Source organism: Solea senegalensis, linkage group LG5 (assembly GCF_019176455.1).
Source record: "Solea senegalensis isolate Sse05_10M linkage group LG5, IFAPA_SoseM_1, whole genome shotgun sequence".
In the NCBI taxonomy this organism is placed as follows: Eukaryota; Metazoa; Chordata; class Actinopteri; order Pleuronectiformes; family Soleidae; genus Solea; species Solea senegalensis.
Window position 1 is genome coordinate 27240979 of NC_058025.1, and position 22722 is coordinate 27263700.

Sequence of the window (22722 nt, forward strand, 5' to 3'; positions counted from 1 at the left end):
TAAAGACGATAACGATCAGCTTCACATAAATCATTTTTATTCATATGTCTGTGGAGATTTGGATCATTTATTCCTCTGTAAGTCCAAACGTGACAAAAGAGGGTGGTTGTTGTTTTTTTGTTTTCTGTTTTTTTAAGTGTGGTTGTATGAGCGACTCATAGCCTGACTTTGCCGTGTACGCCCCCTGCTGGAAGTTCCAGGAACTAGTCGGAGACACTTCCGCTCACTTCAAACAGAGCTGCCCATGGAGACACATGGACAAAGTGATTATAAGTCATTTATCAAAATACTCACATGATAAAGCCTGATTTAGGTCTCAGTATTGTACTATGTTGGACTTTAGTTAATTAGTGTTTCCCCACGGCAAAAGTAATGAATACACTGCTAAATGTCCTGCACCAAAATCCAGACTGAGACAATCAGTGATTTTAGCTTGTGGGGACACAGGAGTTCACTGGTTCACTGCTGCCTCGTGTGGTAAGTTTGTTTCACTTATTTAAATCTGGACCAATGGTTTGAAACACTGAAGTCACAAAATGGCACAATGGAACTTACCGACAGTGGCAGCTGTGGATCAGCAACTCCTCTGAGCCATGATGTCAAGTCACTGGTTTGAAGAGTGGCCGACATATTCTTAAGATACCATGGAGACATGAGCATGAGCATGTCTTTCCCAGCAGGGGGCGCACACAGTCAGTACTCAATACAACCACAGTTCAGAAGACCTGAATCATCTGTGTAATGAGTGAAATGGATTGAGCTGCAGCCGGCCGGGGCAGTAACAACGGGCTCATCAAGCAATCAACAAAACAAAGATACAAAATATACAAAAAAAATATACATACAAGTGCTGAACATAAACATAAAACTAATAAATACTGACAGAACTGAACTTTTAAGGGCCTTAAACACTGAGATTATAACAATTCATCTCCATGTGTTCTCTAGCAACACAATCACATTCACTTCAGGCTTTAAAGATAATATGAATCATCACAGCCATTTGGGAGGACCAACTTTTTGGTAACAAAAATAACAACGTTGTTTTTCTCATATCAAAATTTGTCTTGGAACTTATTTTGTTACTTCCTAACTTTTTTCCATTTATGAAAACCAGACGAAGAAAAGGTGAAAGTGTGCGAGTGTGTGTGTGTGTGTGTGTGTGTTTAGTCACTGTCATATTCCTCAATGATTAGCTCCTCCTCCAAAAGAGCTGGATTTGTGGTCGGTTGAGGCTGACTGGCCGGCAGACCATCCTCAGCTCCACCCTGTCCTTCGTCTTTCTGCTCCTCTTCCTCACCGTCTGTCTCCAGCTGTCCTGGTTCTTTGTCCGTCAGAGCCTCCAACTTTAATCTGAACACGCAGATAACACAGAGGATGTCATTTAGTTATGCACAGCAGTCATTGACAGAGGCAGAGACTTTTATTTAAGGCTAATTACAGAATAAATGGTTCTTTTATCAAACATGAATCTCTTGAAAATGGTTGGCTGGTATATTTGAAAAGCAAGTACCCGTATAAAGGTTTGGGAAACAAAAATGAGCTGTATGGTGTAATATTAGGACACGTCAGCACCTGAGGTCATGAATGTTGCTATGGATACCTGTGGATGATGAATCAGTGGTGCAGAGCACACCAGCCAATTCATTCTTTGACCATTAATGAACATTCTAGGTCAAATAACGATTATTTTTCAAAATAAAATGTTCAGTGTTGTTTCCAAACCTCAAAATGAGGATGTTCTCAAATATCCTGGTTCATCCACAAACTAAAGTCATTCAGTTTGAAAAGTTTCTTTGTTTTATAGAGCAAAGGAACAAGATAATATTCACATTTAAGAAGATAAAAAAAACACTCAAACCAATTAGCAAAGTAGTTGGTCATAATCTATTAATATTTGATTTATTGAGTGATTGTTTAAGCTCCGGTATGTTCCCTGCTCACTACTTATTATCGGATGGTCAGTATCCAACTGCATTATGGGAAAATGAAAAGGGGAGCTGTACCTGCTGCTGAAGCTCCTCAGTGACATGTAACCCACGTCCTGGATGAAAGCGATCTGAGCTGAGAGGAACAACAGTCACAGAACACTTACATGAATACAAGTGTATCCACACACAGGTGAACATTAGTTCACATTAGTTCATACAGCAACTCTGTTCAGTGGCTTAACCAAGCCGGATCTTCTCATGCGACAGACAAAGCCAGGATGAATTCACTCACATAGGTTAAGCCCTGCTTTCCTCAGATATCCTGGATTTCTTAATTTACTTACTTCTCCAATCCAACTTTATTTATAAAGCACTTTAAAAAACAACAACAGCTGATACAAAGTGTTGTACAACAGAGATTAACAAGATAAATAAAATATAAGAAATGACATCATAGGCCTAGACAACAAACAATAAAACAATTAAGTCCTGTAGAAAGTATTAAAAAAAAAACACAAATGAAAAATCCATACAATAAAACTATAAAAGGATAAAAAACCTCTGTGCAAAAGCTCTTAGCTCTGAACAGATCCTTAATAATGACACAGTTGTCTGACTCTGTGTGTGTGTGTGTGTGTGTGTGTGTTACCTTGATTCCTCATAGGATTGGTGAGTTTAGCCAGGTACGGCAGCAGCTCCGTCTGCAGGCTGACTGGTGCCAGACAGAAGTTCCTGAACAGGGACTGAGCAGCCAGGCAGTTCTCCCGGTGCTGACACAACAACAACAACAACAACAACAACAACCTCATTTACTGTAGCTGCATTTAAAGTGACACAACATCTCATCTTCAACCTTCACATAAAGTCTGTGAGACTGACACAAAAGGAACTTCTGCTGAATGTGAGAAACAGTCATAGAAGCCACAAACTAGAGCACTGTCGTATGTCGTTTTATTTGTATAAAATGCTATAACATGGGCTGCTGTACCTGGTCTGAAGACATGGACACATATTTCACCACAACAGTTTACCAACAGTCACAATGTGTGAGGAATTGACCACAGTTGACGAGAATGTTTTAATGACTTTAACATTTAATGCGTTTGTGTGATGTGTTTTTTTTTTATAAATAAGACATAGTCTTAAAGTTTGAAAAGCCCAAGGTTTTCATTTTCCTGAGAGGACTGGTCTCAATCACAAGTTCCTGGTCTTCATTGATAAACCATGATTTCAATTGTGTAAATCTACTTGCATTTGTATATACAGTCTATACAGCTTTCACCATGTATTTATTAGCATAATATGATTTCTGTTGTTCTGTGTGTGTGTGTGTGTGTGTGTGTGTGTTCAGTGAACAGCCTGATCCTCAAACAAGGACAATCATAAACAGCATCTACATTACATTGTTCACCTGAGGGCAGCCATGTTGTCTGAGTATAGAGCTTTGTACTTAGTTCAGAATAGTTCAGTTAATGAAGTTAATGTAATGTCTTACCCTCTTGCTGATCAGCAGCCAGTTGGGTTTGTGCAGAGGTCTGAATCCAACACAAACCTGCTGAGAGTTGGAGTGGAGGAGCCCTCTAGTGGCCACTGAAGATCCATACTCCTGCATGGTGCTGCGACTCTGAAAACAGCAGCGCACAGGCCTTTAAACAGACACTGAAGGATGTTAATCCCTTAGATTACCCTATCGCCCTGTGTCAGAGGCGAGATTACCAGTTTGGATAACGTGAGTTTCAATACTGCGTCAGTATTGATGCTTGTCAACAATTCAAAAATAAAACTATCAGACAAAAATAACCTCCACAAATACAGTATAAAAATGAGAGAAACACTGAACCTTAGCATTCTTATTGGCATAAAACGTATAGAAAGCAACTGACCGTCCAATCAGAAGTGAGCAGGTCGGCATCAGACAGATACTCGCTGGCTCGGGCCACGTCCTCCACCTGAGAGAAGAAGTCCAGGTAGTTCTGGTGGAGGTACAGGTTGAAGAACTCTCCAGACATGTGTGAACGTTCAACAACCAGCTGAAGAAGAACACTGACGGTGAACACTGAGCCAAGATTTTAAAAATGAAAACATTTAAATCCAGATTTTTACCTCAGGGTCAACTAATAATGTTTCTCTGTGATGATGACACAGGTGAGATGGTAGAGCAGGAGCAGGAGCAACGTCAGCTGCTTCAACATCTTCATGGTTCCTTCCTGTTGATGATAAACAAAAGTCAACTGCTGAGGTCTGAACAACCTGCATCTGCTCAACCAGAGCAAACACTGGGAACCAAATCAAATATTTCATTTATGATATTTAGTGTATTTCACTCGTTTTTCAATATAATAAACATGACGATAATCAATGCAGCGGCCATTCAAACTAGGAAAAGTCATCACAGATACTTTCTCACATGTGAAAACCATTTCTCGTCTCATGTCACGATATAGAGTATCTACTAAACACTACTCCACCGTGTGGATCTAAAAGATGAGCATGTCTGTAAATGCAGCCAACACACAGTGATTGTAGGGTGAAGTTTGGACACGGGGGAAAAAGACTCACGTTTGCAGTGGAGGATTTTTCCCAGTGCTCTGAACAGGAAGAGAGAGGCATCTTTCCCTCCTATAGCCTGCTCCTCCTCCTGCTGCTCCTTTGTCTGTTTTGACTTCCTCTTCCTCTGGGTCGTTCTGGAAACGGTTTTACTCGCTGGAGCCACAGGTCTGTCCTTCTTCAGCCTCCACAGATCCTTTTCCAATGACGTGTCTGAGAAAGTTACCGTTGAGTTCAGTGGGTGGGAACCACGAGGTTAAAACCTAAAGTTAACTCTTTCGTGTGAAATGACGTCGCACCTGGGAGAGAGGAAAACTGTAGGCTGTTGACGGCACTGCGGATATCTCCTGAGCTTCCTGAACACAGCATCTCCAACACACTTTTGTCTGGGACACACATCCTACCACAGCTCTGTGGGGGATTATGAGGAAACATGGGCTCGTTTAATCCCGTACAAAAACAACGTGCAATCAAATGTAAGATTTCCTCTTTACCTTTCCTGCCTCCAGGGTTGAAATGCGGGTGAGGACCTTCATCATCGTGGTTGGAGCCACTGGATTAAAACTAAAAACAAGAGAAGTCAGTAGGTTTGAAGTTGTAGTCGTGCTTTGATTTATTATTATTATTACTAATATAGGAAATGGCATTATTATTATTTTTCACCCGGGTAAATCCACTCATTTAAATGTGACTGAGGTTTAAAGGCAGCAGTGCGAGTCATGTGGGAACCTGATGCAGCTGATGTCCAGCTCCTCCTGAATGTCTCTTGGGAAAAGCAAGCGTGAGCTGCTGTCTCCGCTCAGACTGTCCGACACTATGAACACCAAGGGACATCGACTGGTCTTCACAAAGCGCCTGAAAGACACACGGCACACAACTTCAACACACTGTGTACACAATACTATAATACACATGTGTTATAAATCACTCCCTCCTTAATTTACAAATTCCAAATGTTTAGGTAAACCATCATGCACTGCACTTAGGCTGAATGAAAAAACAAAGCAACAACAGTGTATTCAGAGAATTCAGAAAGCATGGATGTATACTTTAAAATACATGTAGTCTTAAACTAAATGATTCTTACTTTTGAATCTAAACATATACACAGATATTCTGGCACAATTCAAAGTTATAATATATAATAAAAGTAGTGGTATGAACACCAGAATAAAATCCATGGCACCTTAGTGACTAAATCTCTCTATGGACTTTGGTGTGCCAGAGTGAGCAGTTTACAAACCTTACTTTCCAGTTAGAAATATCATTTCTAAGTTCAATGACACAGATAAACAAGACAGACAGGCACCAGTTATTTATTCACGTGGAAAAATCTGCTCAACATCTGCCAACATTACATTCACAGTGCAGACAGAAGGACCACAATGTGATGATGGTGAGTGTGTGAAAGACCTCAGACCCAAATAATAAATAATAACTACTCTCCACACAAACGTGGTGACACTAAAAGTTGAGCGGTATAACGTGAGTGCTCCTGCAGCTCACAATGCTTCAGACATCTGTGTGTTTATAAGTGTGTGTTCACATCTGTGTGTTTACAAGTGTGTGTTCACATCTGTGTGTTTATAAGTGTGTGTTCACATCTGTGTGTTTATAAGTATGTGTTCACATCTGTGTGTTTATAAGTGTGTGTTCACATCTGTGTGTTCATAAGTGTGTGTTCACATAGTCACAGTAACTGCTCCTGGTTTTCTCTGCTGCTCTCACCTCAAGTTATCGTGCAGGTTGCTGGGATGCCTGTAGAACTGGTTTGGCAATTCCTGAGAAAGCAAAGTCCAAACATTAAACATTGTGTGTGTGTGTGTGTGTGTGTGTGTATACATACATAAATACACACACACACACACACACACACTATATACAAACACACATGTGCATTATATATATCAGAGTTCTTGTGCTACTGAAATGAATGAATGAATGAATGAATGAATGAATGAATGAAAGGGAAGAAAACAGGAATAGTGTCTTCATATGAAGATGCAGTCCAAACCTCCACCAGGATGAGCTTCCTGTCTGTTGCTCCATCATCGCCTGCCATCCTCAGACAACTGTATTTGTTGGCTCTGAGGAGGAAGTCTTGGAACTGAGCCTGCTGGGAGCTGCAGGACATGCCGTTCGTCCTCCATTCTGACAGAACAATGAAGAAGGAGAGAGACATGAGAGAAGTTGACTCTGGATATAACAGTGAAGGAGTAAGCTCAAGGTACTCTGACTGTCACACAGACAACCTGCCTGTCTGGATGTGTGTGTGTGTGTGTGTGTGTGTGTGTGTGTGTGTGTGTGTGTGTGTGTGTGTTTGTGTGTGTGTGTGTGCTATCTGCTATGCAGGAGAATAAAATGACTAGCCTCATGGACCACTGATAACTATGAACATAATCCAACCATGGTGGTTTATTGTGAGTTGTTCAACAGTCTCTGTACTGCGTTCACTGTAAGCAGTAAACTCTGGTTCTAAACACAAATACTAGGTCAATTACTTTTCAGTTTATGAAGCAGATAAAACATTTTTTTTTTTTTTTAATTTTATGAATTTACCATATTGTGTTTACTTGTCAGACCTGTTGGAGCTCTTTTATTGAGAGTCTTTGTGGTAGTTTGACAGTACATGTCTGAACATACTTTTAGGATCAATTAAGTTAAAGGGAACTGAACTGAAGGTGTATACTGTGTAAGAATGGGAAATAATTCAACTTTAACCTTTACCAGTGTTCCAAAACACTAAAATAAAATAAATATGTGTCTAAATTACAAAATATCCATTTACATGCTCAAAATCTTGCATTTCATTGCATTGGAAAATTTGGATTGAAGACTGGTGAAGTAAATGGTTTGGTCCGGGCAGCATTTCATCTCTTAAAGATAGACTGTAGTAAAAACTAAATTAAATTAAATTAAATTAAATTAAATTAAATTAAATTAAATTAAATTTAATTTAATTTAATTTAATTTAATTTAATTTAATTTAATAATTGTGAGCAGGAGCCGTTTAAAGCTTGCAAAAGATGCCAACTATGTGTTGATTTGGTCGTGATTAATCATCACAACCAGATTATTAGGCTGACATTTGTGGTATGAACCGGTCTTTACAGACTGCCTCTTTAGATGTAATCACCATGAAAACAAATCTGAAACTCTGAGCAATCGTCTCATATTTTAATCTTCAACCCAAATATCTATAAGATAACATGGCCTCACTTTTTCAACAGATGTGTATGGGGGTGTATGTGAATGAGAGATTAGGGACCTACCTTGCTGGCTGCTGCTGTATGGCTCTACATTGGTGGGGTTGACCCACTCCTGAATCCTTAAACCCAGCTCCTGAGACAAGACCTGGACTGTAGCAGTCTTCCCACAGCCTGATGGACCTGTCAGCAGGAGGATTCCACCCTGTAGGTAACAACAGACAAACATAAACATCACTCACTCGGGTAAGAAATGATACTGTATAGTATATATAAAATAAAGTATACTTGTGACTGGGGAGGAGCAGAGGAGAATGTGCAGAGCTCAGTTTTTCACTAAATGCCATTTCCTTATATTGTTAAATACAAAAGCTCAGAACTGGGAAAAAAAAAAACTCAAAGAATCAAGATAAAAAACCAAATCACTGATGAAATGAAAAATTTCATATAATACCTTTGATGCGTTTGTGTGGGTCCTAATCCAGTTTTCCACCTCCTCGATCTTCTTCTTGTGGACAGCCAGCTCAGTCTACACACACACACACACACACACACACACACACACACACACACAGACAGACAGACAGACAGACAGACAGAGACTGTCCATTACAACCAACCTGTCAAACTACAGGTTTCACATTTACATTTTTATAAAGTAGTATCACAAATATTTCAAAGGTATGCAATATTAAAATGTTAACAAATGTACACAATGCTAAGCCATCAGCGCTGTGTCTCTCTGTAGAGCAGTGTTGTGTCACTGCGTTGCTCAGCGATATCACGGCTCTGCTCGCAGGAAGTGATTTGTTTTACGTCGAAACTGAGACAGACGAGGCAAGAGCACAAAAGAAACATGGTGCTAGTAAAGCACTACAGTGGCGGACGGTCAGAGTATGACTGTAAATACAGGAGCCTACAAAAGGTTTGTAAAGTGATGTCGACAGTGCTCAGAAATCCTTGTTGGGGCAAATGCACAATATTCTGCCTGTCAGGTAAAAATAATAAATAATGTGCAACATTTAATCCTTGTTTTGGTAAAGAGTCCAGCAGTTCCATTTTAGTACTGCAGACAATGCTAGACCCTGTATTTTATATTGTGGGTCCCCTACAGATGGTAAACTTCAGAGGCACGCGCATCACAACATGTAAGCTCATGGTCGTCTGGCTTGAGAATAACTGTTCAAACATACTGTACATATCAGAAGAGACAGTGATGATTGGTGACCTGGGAACACGGTGAGTATCTGTCCACCCAGGGCTCATCCTGGTCTCTGTGGGCCAACTCTTTCAGCAGGGCAGAGATGTGAGGGTCCGACCTGCTCTCCACTCCTTTCCTCTTCCTCGGCCTCTTGGACTCAGCTTGAGAGCACAAACCCTTTCTCCTTCCAGGTAGAGAAAAGCTTTCGCCTGTCAAATCGCTGAAAGACGGATCCACCCAGTGGTTCACCTTTGGTAAATACAGTGAAACAAAAATGATTTCTGTGTAATTATTCAGTTATTTTATTTATAATGTTTTCTGAAGTGCAGTTGTATGGAGTCAATGCTAACAGATTCTGTTCATTTAAAACAGGGTTCAACGGGGATGATATATGCCTGCTAAAAGTGTAACTAAGCCCAATACCCAATGTCTGATTTTCAAATATGCGTACGAGTATGAGAGAGGAGGAGAGAGGGTGAGAGCGGATCAGTGCTCCACCTGATCAACTAATAACATTAAAACAAAGTGGTTTAGGGGTTTGGTTACACTTTAGGTCTCGGTTGATAGACTGATAAACTGTTGATAGATTTTCTCTACAAAAGTCATTTATAGATTACTAATAATGACACCTTGCTTCCAGGAAACAAACCATTTACAGTCATGATCACTTCACAGGACTCACTCTGCTTGACGCAGCTTTATCTCCCATGGAGAGCTTGTTCATCCTTCACACTGTGGGCAGGAGGTCACTGAAGAGCGACTCAGCCGTGAGGTCAGCTGCTGCAGGAGCTGATGCTGAAACACGTGACGGGGAAAATGGAAAAATGATAATGAATCTCATACATCCATGCAGTTTGAACAGAATCATACACACACACACACATATATATATATATATATATATATATATATATATATATATATATATTTATATATATATATATATATATATATATATATATATATACATACATATATATATATATATATATATATATATATACACATATACATATGTATGTATACATATATACATACATATGTATATACAATACAAATACAAATGAGTGTAACACATGTTTTACACAATAAAATCAACCCCCATAAATAAAAAAGATATTAAAAGAGACAAAGAGAAGACATCATCATCAATGAGGAAACACTGGGGTTAGATAAACGTGAGTAAAACAAAGGATCTAAAAAATAAATAAGACATTACAAATAAAGGTTTAGCACTGCAATGAGTAAATGTCAAATTCAAACTTAAAGATGGAAAATAAAAGTAGGAGAACAGTATAGAGAAGTTACCATGACGTACATGGGAGGATCAGAGTAAATGACAAGGAGAGCAGAATATACATTATGAACTCTATAAAATAAGTATTAGACTAGACTCTTGATGCTAGCGGTTCTTGAGCCTGACGTTGCTCATGGGCACTCAGGTACACGCACACACACACACACACGTCAGACACGTACGCGAGACTAACACCTGATTGTTGTTCATTAAAACCTATTAAAGAAAGTAAACACACTGTTGTTGAACTCGCCGCGTCGTCACTTCAGGACGTCGTATTTAAAACAGTATATAAAAGAATAATAACTCACCTTGTTCGACCATTGGTTGCGTCTCAGCGTCGGTTTGTGCGTCACTTTAAACTTTAGTTGTGGACCAGAAGTAACTCGTGTGTGTGTGTGTGTGTGTGAACGTTAGCGAGCAGCTACTAGTGCAGCCATGACTTTAACTATTTAAAACAGCCACTGCCGCAAACCGGCCCGCTCGCTCTGCCGTAAAGTGTCAGTAAAGTGTCGTCACCACGGCGCTGTGTTTACACGGGCAGAGCAGCAGCAGCAGCAGCAGTAGCGTCGTTGCTTTAATATAACGTTACTCAAGCGTCGCGCTGCCGCAGCTTCCTTCTGCACAGGTGCGTCACTTGGTTTGTTAAAGAGTGTGTTTGTAACATATGTGGAACAACAACAACAACAACAACAACAACAACAAGAAGTAATAACAGCGACGCTGTGTGTTTCAGGTCATCGTCAGACACGTGTCGGCTGCTCGTGAGAGGCATGAAGATGAGGAAACGACCCAACATCTTGTTAACAGGTGACACCAACTCACTGGGTTTAATCGTTTAGTCGACTCTTAGCATCAGGTCATGATAGAAGTGGATGTATACAACTATTGTGTCCGTGAACCTTGAATTCGGTACTGTTACCTAACAATACTGTACTGTGTTGTGTGTTTTGTTTAGTTAAAGTGTCATTTTTACACTTTCTACCGCTTTATGCTCCACACGAGTGTCAGCTCTGAACAATCGATTGTTTGCAGAACTAAAATACAACTTGACACAACGCAACCAGCAAATCACAAAAACTGCTCAACATTTAATTGTTTGTTCTCTACAATAATACTCTACAGTACATGAATACATACATTTCTCTACCTCTTGTTTGAGTATAGGTTGTTAAAGTAGTTTAGGACTCATTTGATGCAGCATTGTCGTCGTAATAATCTGTCATGTTTTGAATTTAGTACACGGTGAATACTGAACTGAAGGTGGTTTAAACAAAAGTTGGGAAGCAAATTATAATCTCAGTACTAGAATTGGGTATTTTTGCCAAATCATTTAAGAAAGAAGTTAAGTTGATATTTAGGAAAATGCCTCTCACTGTCAAAAACTTTCAAGGACGCATGAGAACCCTGAGTTGTCTGTTCCAGCTTTCATTTTAAATGTGAACCCCTTTATGTCCTGCAGGAACCCCTGGTGTAGGAAAAACCACTCTGGGGAAGGAGCTCGCCCAGCGGACAGGGCTAACCTATGTTAACATTGGAGACCTGGCCCAGGAAGGTAACCACTTCAACAATGTCCCCGTGTTTGGTTTGGAGGATACAGGATTAAAGGGATTCATTTATTCATCCCACGCAGACTGTAAATAATAATGATCACAATAAACTCGACTAAACGTAACCAAACTAAATCAAAATATAAATGAATCAGCTTTGTGTTTTCTGCTCTCTGTCAACACTGATGTGCTTCATTCAGACTTAATAGATCCTGATCCTCTTTCCTCAGGACAACTTTATGATGGCTATGATGACGAGTACCAGTGCCCGATTTTAGATGAGGACCGGGTGAGTGTGATGATTTTAACTGTATAGAAATATTAATGTTAGGTCTGTGCTTTCATAAAGCCTGCACCACACAAGAGGTTAATTGGCCAGTTTTCCTGGACCTTCTAACAATTGTGGTGCTTCCAATTTTAGGCTGGTTTGAGCGGATTATCTGGCCCAAATATCCTGTGACGGGTTAACAAACACACAACAGCTACTAACTGACGCTGCCGACAGCCCGCCTCCTGAAGTTGCATTAAATCATGCGCGTTTCTGTGAGATCCCAAATCTCTGGACTCTCCTCCCTGACAAAACCATGGCTGAACATCTTGGAGCGTGTTGAAGGTAGTGACTTCTTTTGTCTTCTTCTGATCCTGCAGGTGGTGGATGAGCTGGATGAAAAGATGGAAGAAGGAGGAATGATCGTGGACTACCACGGCTGTGACCTGTTTCCTGAACGCTGGTTTCACATCGTCTTTGTGTTGCGCACAGATAATACTCAGCTGTACACACGGCTAGAGAGCAGGTGACTTCTTCTCCTTATTATTATTATTATTATTATTATTATTATTATTATTATTATTCATAAACGATTATCACGATGCCTTCAAGGCAACAACTCATGAGCGAACGACACATTTTGAATACAATGTGCTTGGCATTCAAATGGCAGGAGACTGTTGCTACAGCAGTTATAAAAAATAAACTTTAAAACATTTGATACTTAATTAGCATGGACTCACGTTGTAAACAGGATCCCAGTTCCCACCCATAGCTAATACCTGACAAATAATAAAAGAAACCAATGCAGTGATGAAAATGTAGGTCAGTCCATGTTTTTGACTGCTACACAGACCCAGTTTAAGTGAATGGATGGTAGGAAGACTCAGTATGTTGCTCAGCATACTAACAACTAGCTTAACTAGAAAGGGCCTGATAATGAGCTGAAATGACCACCTAGCGTAGCAATAATGGACACACTTGACTGGGACCGTAGTCCAATTGAAAAAAGGAGGCTAACTGACGCTAGCCCCTGAGGCTAATTTAGCTAACTGGGCTGGTCATATTAGCTGTGCTACTGGTAAGTTTTAAATAACTATAAATATCAGTTTGTTTTTAAAGCTCAAAGACTTGAGAACATGTATATCTGTGCTGTTTAGTTGTTTATAAGAACTACTGGTCTAATATGACACTGAAGTTGGCACCCAGATTCAGCTTCTTTTTTTGCATTTCTTTTAAGAAACATTTTAACATCAGTAAGAGCCTTAAAAATAACTTGACAAGCATTTTAAGTTAAGTTTTCCCTTAACTGCCAACCAGGAATCTGCATAATAGGACGCCAACTTCAGCGTGGCTGGCTGAATCTGTTAGGAATGGTTACAGGGTTGATTGACTGGGTCAGAAGTGAGTTCCTCTGGTCTGATGGAGACTCTGTCCTGTGTGTGATTGACAGAGGATACACCGGGAAGAAACTGCAGGACAATGTGCAGTGCGAGATCTTCCAGACCATTTACGAGGAGGCCATGGAGGCGTACAGCAAGGAAATCGTCCACCAGCTGCCCAGCAACACTCCTGAAGAGCTGGACAGCAACCTGGAGCAGATAGTGCAGTGGACTGAGCAGTGGATGAAGGACCATAACTAGCAGCTGCTGTCAACAAGTCATGTTATTTGGACACTTAAGCATCATGGACTCTGGTGGTTTCTACTTAGACCCTGACCTGAATTTTGCAAGGACTCTCTGTCAAATAGTTATTCTTAAAACATGAGGAAGTGTTTTAAACAAAAGCAACATTAACGATCTGTCACATCCATCAGTCAAGAAGTGTGAGCTGGTGTCAAATTACAGTACTCACCTACTGCTGCATTCAAGTCATATTTTTTTTTTATATAAATAAACGACCGAACGGGGAAAAAAGCACCGTCTCCACGTCCTTGTAGTCCTCAGTGTCAGCTGGGAGTGGCTCACGTGACGCACAAAACACTAGGAAATAGTAACAGAGTATCATGATGTCATTTATTATTAGCCCACACTACTGTGTCGGCTCTGGTGATTAATCACGGAATTCAAAGACAAGAGTTTCAACACAGACGTTGACATTAAAGGTTACAATAAAGGTAAATATTAAAACTGTACTTTACTGTTGAACGGCGTTAAAAACACATGTACACACACACCCTGAGATCACTGTGACGTTTCCCCTGATACAGATGCATGCATGTGTAACCATGTGCACATGGGTGAAGTAAAGGTTTGAAAACTGGATTTCTTTACACAGGGTTCCCACACCTTGGTTGACATTCAATTCAAGGACTTGTCAAGAACTTTCCAGGACCAATCCTCTCAAATTCAAGGACCAAATGGACAGAGTCATGTTTGTCATGTCTGCCTCGTCTACATCAAACAAAGCATGAAACAGTCATAAGAAAGAAAAGACATTTACCTAAATATCAACTTAACACAATTCCAACACTTTCAATGACCCAGGTCTATTTAGAGCAATTTTCAAAAACTTTCAAGGATTGGGAACCCTGGAAAAATCTACAGCCATGTGTTTTTTTATCCCGAGAAATCCCGTCGACAGCTGCTGTAAACATGTTAATGTGACTGGCAGGAAAGAGAGAGGACGGAGGAATGTGGACGAAAGGGGGACGAGGAAGCAGTCGGGGGGGAGAACTGTGGGCTGTGATTACACCTCTCTGTGTACACTGATCACATGTTTTACCACTGTGACCCCTGACCTCTGCTGTTCACTCCCACATTGTAGTCAAACAGAAAACTAAACCATAAACACAAATATGTGGTATAGGAGTACTGTAGTGTGCAGCAGCAGCACATGGAATGCATTTAAATAAAAATAAAATAACATTCTCATCATCATCATCATCAAATCATCAAATCATCTCACAACGTAACAGGTTACATCGGCCTGATCAACACACCAGGATCTATAGAAACCACGTCACAACTGTGGCAGTGAACGTCCTGCTGTTTAACCCCAGACCATGTGCTCGGAGGCTTCAACCATTAAATTCATCATCAACTCGTTTTATAATCCATTCATCGGTTATAATAATTACAGCAAATTCTCAGATGTTTTCAGCCTCTTAAAAGTGAAGATTCTCTGGTCTCTTTGCTTCAATCAGAGAGAAATCGTTCAAATCATCTCGTGAATGGAGAAAAACTAATATTTCGCTAATATTTCAGGAGCGACTTCAAAGTCCTGTCTCGCTCGCCAGCATACAGTCCTTGTGATTTATTTTCTAATGTGCCACAACAGGGAGCTTCCTGTTTCGTTTCGTAAATTAATAAATGTTCACACACAGAAAACGGATCCTATCTGCAATGTTTCAACATTTTTTCAATCATCGCAATAATAATGAATGGATTAAATATGAATTATGATCAAACGTCTCATTAACGCATATAATTGGAGGGTTGGTTTTTTACATTTACTTTATCTTAAGACTTTTTAAGATTTGTTTATATATAAAATATATAAACCTACACACACGGTTCACTTGACAATAAAAATCCTGATAAAATCCTACTTAACCTTTCTAATGATACTTTTAACGGATTAAAGATAGTGTTGGAGATATTAAGATCCAACTAGATGATTTCATTATATACAGTATGTAAATATAAATAACATAACTCCAAAATCAATTAAAGTTAATAAAAGAAAATAGTCATAATAATCAATAATGATTTTTATAACTTTTGCTATTTATAGCTTAACATACTGTATGTGTAGTAGAAGCTGTACATATTACTTAAAAAAATAAATAGATCTAAAAGTAATCCAATTTATCCTCACTTGTACCCTACATTTACACGAATGCCACTTATGCTTGTGTCCCAATAATATACATTTTAAAAATCTATAAAAGTTCATTTGATTTTAACACTGCAGCTAAAATCCATACGATTTTACAGTTTCGTAGTAAAACATTAACCATTTCCTTCTTAGATGACGTTTTCCTAATTCTATTTATGGAGTTATGAGGTTTTCTTGTAAGTTGCATTTTTATGAGAAACACTGAGAGAGAACGTGGTGTGGCGGGCGTCTCACGTCACTCTCACGTCACTCTCACGTCAGGCGTTCTTGGGCAGCAGCAGTGCGAGGTCTTTGAAGGCACACAGCTGTACCCGCTCCTGACTGTAGAGGGCGAGCAGGGACGGCTCGCTCAGCACTCTCAGCTCATGCTGTCGGTCAGCTGACTGGGAGAAATCGTCGGGACCCTCTCCACAGCCGCCGTCCTGAGGGCGACTGGGGTAACCGGGGTGGACCATGAGCTCTGCCGTCACCACGGCTTGATCCGAGCCCGACGCACTGTTGGAGCTGTAGCCTGAAGAGGGCCCTGCAGACAGAGCGTGGTGGAGCGCCCTCTGCAGGTGTGGCACGGACATGTTCTGCCCCATGGTGGTCAGTCCCAGGTACACGTCTGGCCACCTGTGGACATGGAAAAGGTTTACCATGGTCTGTGTTGATGGAGCACTTTTCTAGTCTGAGACAGTGGACTGCACTTAACCTCAGCGTTCGTCTTTGTCTTCTAATCATAATAATTCCTCTTCAGGCTGCAGATAAACCTGCAAAGCACCACCTCTAACCTTAACCTTAACCATAACCAGTTCATGCCTAACCCTAACCCGAACCTAACCACACACAGCAGACCTGATTCCATAGCGGGTGAAGACAGGAATGGAGTCCAGCGCGTTCTTCTCCACCTGCGTGTAGAATCTCTGCAGGTGCAGCGGCAGCCACGGGCAGCTGTGCAGACCTAGTTCCACTGGAACACGCGTGTACGGGATCCTGAAATCTGAGAGCACCTGAGCAAACACCTCACGCACCTCTGCAACACACACAGCGCCGCAGTGGGAGTTTATTGATCAGTCGAATCCTGACACAGACTCAGAGGTGACTATAATGTGTAATAATAATGTGATATCACTTTGGTTTATATCATTCCATATCAATATAAATCAAATCAATATTTCTGTAAGGCTGAGCGACACGGCTTATAAATAATATCTGGATATTTTTAGTATACAAGATAATCTGTGGATATAAAGCTGCACACAGGTCGTTTTTCTGGATGTACTGTGTATGATCTCATTACCTTTTATTTTAGATACATTTTAATGTTAAATGAAGGATATTTACGTGTGTTAGAAACAATGAAACTCTAAATTCATATCCACTACAAATATGGTCAAATTCTGCTACAACACAAATACTCTGTATTCAAATGAAGGAAGAATTCAATCAAATGACTTTTTGCCTGAACATAAAGTGATATTACACGTTACAGGATATTAAATGAAAATAAACAAGACCAGACGGTGCACGGAATAAATATGGAAGCAAAAAGCTGCTCCGTGTTCGTCTACGAGACTGATTGATAAATTTATCGTCAACAATGAATTAACAATTTTAAAAAAGCTCAGATTTTTCAATCATGTGTACAGAGCTTTTTGCTGAAATGGAGTTCATAAAAGTGTTTTTGGAAACAACAGCGTACCTGGCAGCACATGGATGTGCTGGTGTCCGTCCATGTGCTGGGGCAGGTGACCTGTGAGCTCTCTGAACAGCCGCACCTGAGCCCGCAGCTCCTGCTCCACCTGACAAGAGAACATTTGACTGTTTGTTACACTGACGGTAATTGTAGTAACTCCACATTTCTCATACGGCACAGAACGTCTTCACCTCACAGTGAATCAACCTCCTCCATCTCACCCTGTTCTCTGTATCTCCCTCTCTCACACCAACTAACTTCATGTCCTCTTTCACTCCATCCATCAACCTTCTCTTTGGTCTTCCTCTGGACCTCCTGCCTGGCAGTTCCAACCCCAGCATCCTTCTACCAATATACTCACTATCAAACCAAACCATCTCATTGTGGCCTCTCTGACCTTCTCTGTATTTGTCTACCAGCATTCCTAAAGCAAATACTGCCTCTGTAGTACTCTTTCTAGGCATGAAACCATACTGTTGCTCACAAATGCTGACTTCTGCTCTCAGATATTCTGCATCACTCCAGAATGTTTCCTTCTCCTCTAATTCACGTCCCACCTGTGGAGCATAGCCACTAATAACATTTAACATCACTTCAGACTCACTCGTTTCACTTCCAGGACATTCCTAACAAACTCCTCCTTTAGGATAAACCCTCATCCATTTCTCTTCCTATCAATACCATAGTAGTACAACTTCAAACCTGCACCTAAGCTTCTCGCCTTGCTGCCTTTACACCTGGTCTCCTGGACACACAGTATGTCCACCTTCCTTCTCTGCATCATGTCAATCAACTCTCTAGCTTTTCTCGTCATCATCATCCCAATATACAAAGACTCTGACTTTGAATATTGTCAAATGAAAGCAGACTGACTTCCTGAAAGCTCACAGACACTCTTAAATAACAGATATTTCATATTATAGAAGATTCTGGCCACCAGTCAGTGAAGCCTTTAGTATTTTATATATATTTTATTTTATTTGTTCTTTAAAAACGTTTTTTATTTTTAAAACGGATACACAAGTTCTGATTTTTTTTTTAAAAAGAATAGATAAATAAAAATAGAAATAATTACAGCAATAAACAAAAGAATTATTTGTCCATAAAATAAATGTGAAAAATACAATTAATTGAATATTCATTCATTTATTTTTTTGTTCATTCATTAATTTACCCCATTTCTGTATTTACTTATCTATTTATAGGTTTTTCTTCCTCCAAATCTTTGCTCCGTGTCACAAAGAAATCATTAAAACTGAATAATTTTGGTTCGTGGGGAAAAGAAGACATTTAAGTTTAACTGTTTGAGGTTTGAAAAACACAGACGACACCAAGGCTTTAACATTTTTCTCACCTGTGTTTTACAAACCAGCACCTGAGAGGTTTACATCGTGATCCACAGGATCCAGATTCTGGATCTGTATAGAACTCGCTCTGCTTATAGCTATTACCATCCTACATAAAACATGTGCAAATGAATCACTGCGATAAACACATCTGAACGGGTTAAATGGGACTTCACCATGTTAAACACCTGCGTGTCAGTCTTACAGAAGTCAACATGAAGAGGGAGGGAGGATCATTTACAGCTGTTGTGGAGAGACAAACAGGAGCGGCGTACCTGCTTCATGCTGAGCTGGCCTCGCTCCAGCGCCTGACGGAAGCCCATCTTTCCCTGGAAGAAGCCATGCTGGTTTATCAGCGTGGAAGACTGCTGCACACTCTGACACACTGGGATCCCCTCTGACAGGTTGGCATGGAGTCCGATGGGGATGTTGTGTCTGAGGGAGAAAAGGAATCTTCTTTCAGGGCGACTGCACCAACTGACCAAATAATCCCTTAATCAAGGATGTGAACACATTTCATACACGGGGGCAACGCCATGTGCTTTAAATACAAACAAACAAACAGTTAAAACATTAAAACACACAATTAGAACAAAACCCAACTATAATATACAAATAATGTACAAACAGAAAGAGGGAAAGAAAATAAAAGTACAAAATATGATGTTTATATACTGTATATATAATATATCTTGTATATTTTAACAAGGTGGTGGTAAGTACTTGGCTTTTGATGAACTGTAAAAAAAAAAAAAACTTGAGCTGCTTCATTTGAATGAATTTGAAAATAAATCATATTAAAAGTCTAATCATTTTGTCATACTATAAAACTGAAAACAGATTCTGTTTTAATAAGGTAAAAAAAAAAAAAAGGTTAAAAAGCACTCACATTATTATGCTGAGAAAACCATTAATATTCCACCTGTAAAATGCTGTGGATCTCACCATAATATGTTGTTGACCACGTATTTTGAAGTGTCATTCATATTTTCATACAACACAATACCAGACGCTAGAAGTACCTTTTAGCCAGATCAGCCGCTTCTTTTGCCGCAGTCGCGTTAACCAGCAGCGACACGTTGGAGATGCCTCCTGCCAGGAAACAGTCGACGATCCCCTGGTTTCTCTGAGGACAGTAGCCAAAATCATCTCCTGTCACCACCAGCAGCATTCTGGGTTGTGGCATAATTGCTGGTGTCTGTGGACACACACACACACACACACACAGACAGACAGACAGACGCACACATTATAAAAGCCGCAGTGCCTCAGTGAATAGAGACAGACTGAACAACATTCACACCGTCTTTATCTCACCATTAACTCACTGAAGAAGCCTGACTGAATTCAATACCTAGCAGGTGTGGCACCGTGTCATATGAGCCCTGTGTCAGGTGTGCCACTGTGGTCTGTGTTGTCTGCTTAAAGCAAGAAGGTGGCTCTGACATATTGTTAGGCTATTGTGTTGCATGGTGTGCGCTGTCACAACTTTTCATATATATATATATATATATTTTTTTTTAAAAAGCAGAAGTTATTTGTGGTTGTAGTTAGAGCTGAACTTATCAAAGTTGAAATATTATCAAAATTGCAATGCAGCCTACTGCAGTTTTCAAATCGCAGGAGGCGCAATCTTTGTTAAAGCCAAAATGTGTCATTGTCTTGATCTTTGCACATTATTCTACAGACTGAAGAGAACATATTTGTTTCTGTGTTCTTCAGATCTGCCCAAATATCACACAGTAATCATTTTAAATGTCAAAATGACCATTCCCTCTGACATCACAGGTCAGAGACTTCCTTTTATTGTCATTGCACAGAAAACACAGCAGTGAAACTGGCAACCACATTTTGTTGCTTGGCAACCGGATAAAACAACAACACAGCATTGAATTTTAAGGTAGTTACTGTAAACTATAAATAAATAAGTGTATATGTATATAAATATATATAAAAGTAGTGCACATATACTAAATTTAGACGTAAAAAACAGGAAAGAAAACTGTAAGAAAACAATATGAAAAAATAACAGTTAAAATATTGCACAGATAGTGTGTGTGTGTGTGTGTGTGTGTGTGTGTGTGTGGGATGTTGGGGGAATCATGCCGCAATTCCTGTCAAAATAATTGCAATTAGATATTTAATCAAGATGTTGTTGCAGTCTACATGATACAATGTTGCTAGCTGGCTGTGTGTGTGTGTGTGTGTTTTACACCCACCTGTTGTTAGAAAGTTTAGATTATAACTCCAAATCGTAATCCGGCGTAATATCTGTTAAAGCTTGATGAATGAGAATCTACACTGACATCTTACATTGAGATGTTTTGACTGCACCTCATGGAACTGTCATCACTCACATTTATATAAAAGTCACTGATGATTTAAAATCACATTTACACTGGTTATAGATATATATATATATATATATAGAGAGAGAGAGAGAGAGAGAGAGAGAGAGAGAGAGAGAGAGAGAGAGAGAGAGAGAGAGAGAGATGAACTAGTCTCTGAGAGAGTCCTTCCGTCTGATCATGAACTACATCACTACAGTGTCGACTACAGTGTCGACCCAGCTGTGTCGACACTGCAGCGACTCAGTGGCGTCACTGGAAACAGCGATGAGCCGGAAGTGAATAAAGTCAACAACATAACAGGAAACATTTAGATTTGACTCGTGAGAGAACAAATGAAGAGCCGGGTGTAAACAATGAAGCCTTCAGATAAGACTTAGAACATCTTCTTAATCTTTAACCTTTCACTGTAAAGTGCTCTCGTGACACTCTGTTTGATAAGAACTATTAAAGGACGCTGTATGTAACTGAGATGATACAAAGTTACCGTGACAGACACCGTGTTCTCCCCCCCTCCCCGCCGTGAGACTGTCATGGCGGCTGACAGCACAGCAGAAACAGTGTTACCTCATTAAAACTTGAGTCAAACAAAAGTCACTTTTACCCATTTTACTAAAGCACGTTGTCCATGAGTGTCAGTGTCCGCGCGGACTGTAGCTCATCTCTGCTCCGAGCCTTCTTCACTTGTGCTGTGACAGACACCGCCGGCGCGCGCTTCTTCTTCTTCTGCTGCTGATGTCCACGTGGACCACTGCATGACTGCCACCCAGCGGCCGGAGACCCACAGTTCACAGTTCAGTCACAAAAATAATACAAAAGCCTTTTTTAGGGATGAATGAATATTTTACAGAAGACAATTATGGGAATCATTAATTAAGATTAATGAATATTTTACAGTAGACAATTATGGGAATCATTATTAAAGATTACTTCATATTTTACAGTAGACAATTATGGGAATCATTATTTAAGATGAATTCATATTTTACAGTAGACAATTATGGGAATCATTATTTAAGATGAATTCATATTTTACAGTAGACAATTATGGGAATCATTATTTAAGATTAATGAATATTTTACAGTAGGCAATTATGGGAATCATTATTTAAGATTAATTCATATTTTACAGTAGGCAATTACAGATTTTATTGGATTTTGAGCTTTATTAATATAATTTCCTCCACATTTCTACAGTAAAACTGCTTGAAAATTAACAATTTCTTGTCAAGGATTTGAGGATTTTCTATAATTGACATTTTATAGAAGGGCATTATACCTCACTCAGTGAATGAACCTGTAATTTTCTCCAAATTTCCACAGTAAAGTTACTTGAAACTTTAGGAAAGTTGCGGTGGCCAGGAGCAAGATTGTGTATTTGGTCTGTCTGGTGCCATCCCATGGTTAGTTACATTAGATTAATAATGTGTTTTTTATATATACAAAGCATTAAAAGCATCTTTAGTCCCCTGATGTTTGGTCAGTGTATCATTGCAATGTTCTTACACTA

General features: G+C 39.7%; 3 protein-coding genes across 4 annotated transcripts; 1 reads left to right on the plus strand and 2 right to left on the minus strand.

The window, feature by feature from the left end:
- Positions 1–20: 20 nt before the first annotated feature.
- LOC122770043 (cell cycle checkpoint protein RAD17-like) lies at positions 21–10653 on the minus strand. Of its 2 annotated transcripts, none has more exons than XM_044027005.1 (17): positions 10494–10653; positions 9568–9662; positions 8913–9134; positions 8139–8213; positions 7751–7889; positions 6493–6629; positions 6207–6259; positions 5208–5333; positions 4973–5042; positions 4778–4889; positions 4491–4691; positions 4035–4138; positions 3815–3961; positions 3427–3555; positions 2581–2701; positions 2007–2064; positions 21–1353 (listed from the first exon to the last, which is right to left on the minus strand). In XM_044027005.1, the coding sequence occupies exons 2-17, from the start codon at positions 9607–9609 to the stop codon at positions 1167–1169; spliced, it is 1923 nt and encodes a 640-aa protein (XP_043882940.1). In that variant the 5' UTR covers positions 9610–9662; positions 10494–10653; the 3' UTR covers positions 21–1166. The 2 variants fall into 2 exon arrangements, with proteins under 2 accessions (XP_043882940.1, XP_043882939.1); XM_044027004.1 differs by having other exon boundaries at positions 9568–9680.
- Positions 10654–10731: 78 nt separating this feature from the next.
- On the plus strand, positions 10732–13919 carry LOC122770046 (adenylate kinase isoenzyme 6-like). The gene is made up of 6 exons (XM_044027009.1): positions 10732–10810; positions 10919–10992; positions 11645–11737; positions 11963–12021; positions 12381–12526; positions 13454–13919. The coding sequence occupies exons 2-6, from the start codon at positions 10956–10958 to the stop codon at positions 13641–13643; spliced, it is 525 nt and encodes a 174-aa protein (XP_043882944.1). The 5' UTR covers positions 10732–10810; positions 10919–10955; the 3' UTR covers positions 13644–13919.
- Positions 13920–14001: 82 nt separating this feature from the next.
- Positions 14002–21941, minus strand: LOC122770045 (carbohydrate deacetylase-like). The gene is made up of 6 exons (XM_044027008.1): positions 21817–21941; positions 19887–20062; positions 19140–19299; positions 17525–17624; positions 16678–16855; positions 14002–16455 (listed from the first exon to the last, which is right to left on the minus strand). Exons 2-6 carry the CDS (start codon positions 20048–20050, stop codon positions 16098–16100), a joined length of 960 nt encoding a protein of 319 aa, XP_043882943.1. The 5' UTR covers positions 20051–20062; positions 21817–21941; the 3' UTR covers positions 14002–16097.
- Positions 21942–22722: the final 781 nt, after the last annotated feature.

What these genes read in the sequence shown, in the direction of transcription:
- LOC122770043 (XM_044027005.1), bottom strand. Translation starts at nt 9,609, where the DNA reads ATGAACAAGCTCTCCATGGGAGATAAAGCTGCGTCAAGCAGA. An exon ending in ATAAAGCTGCGTCAAGCAGA is followed by an intron (nt 9,135 to 9,567) that starts GTGAGTCCTGTG and finishes TATTTACCAAAG; the next exon opens with GTGAACCACTGGGTGGATCC. An exon ending in CAACCCTGGAGGCAGGAAAG is followed by an intron (nt 4,890 to 4,972) that starts GTAAAGAGGAAA and finishes AATCCCCCACAG; the next exon opens with AGCTGTGGTAGGATGTGTGT.
- LOC122770046 (XM_044027009.1), top strand. Translation starts at nt 10,956, where the DNA reads ATGAAGATGAGGAAACGACCCAACATCTTGTTAACAG. An exon ending in ACCCAACATCTTGTTAACAG is followed by an intron (nt 10,993 to 11,644) that starts GTGACACCAACT and finishes TATGTCCTGCAG; the next exon opens with GAACCCCTGGTGTAGGAAAA. An exon ending in TACACACGGCTAGAGAGCAG is followed by an intron (nt 12,527 to 13,453) that starts GTGACTTCTTCT and finishes TGTGATTGACAG; the next exon opens with AGGATACACCGGGAAGAAAC.
- LOC122770045 (XM_044027008.1), bottom strand. Translation starts at nt 20,050, where the DNA reads ATGCCACAACCCAGAATGCTGCTGGTGGTGACAGGAGATGATTTTGGC. An exon ending in GCGGCTGATCTGGCTAAAAG is followed by an intron (nt 19,300 to 19,886) that starts GTACTTCTAGCG and finishes TTTCTCCCTCAG; the next exon opens with ACACAACATCCCCATCGGAC. An exon ending in TTCACCCGCTATGGAATCAG is followed by an intron (nt 16,456 to 16,677) that starts GTCTGCTGTGTG and finishes CCATGTCCACAG; the next exon opens with GTGGCCAGACGTGTACCTGG.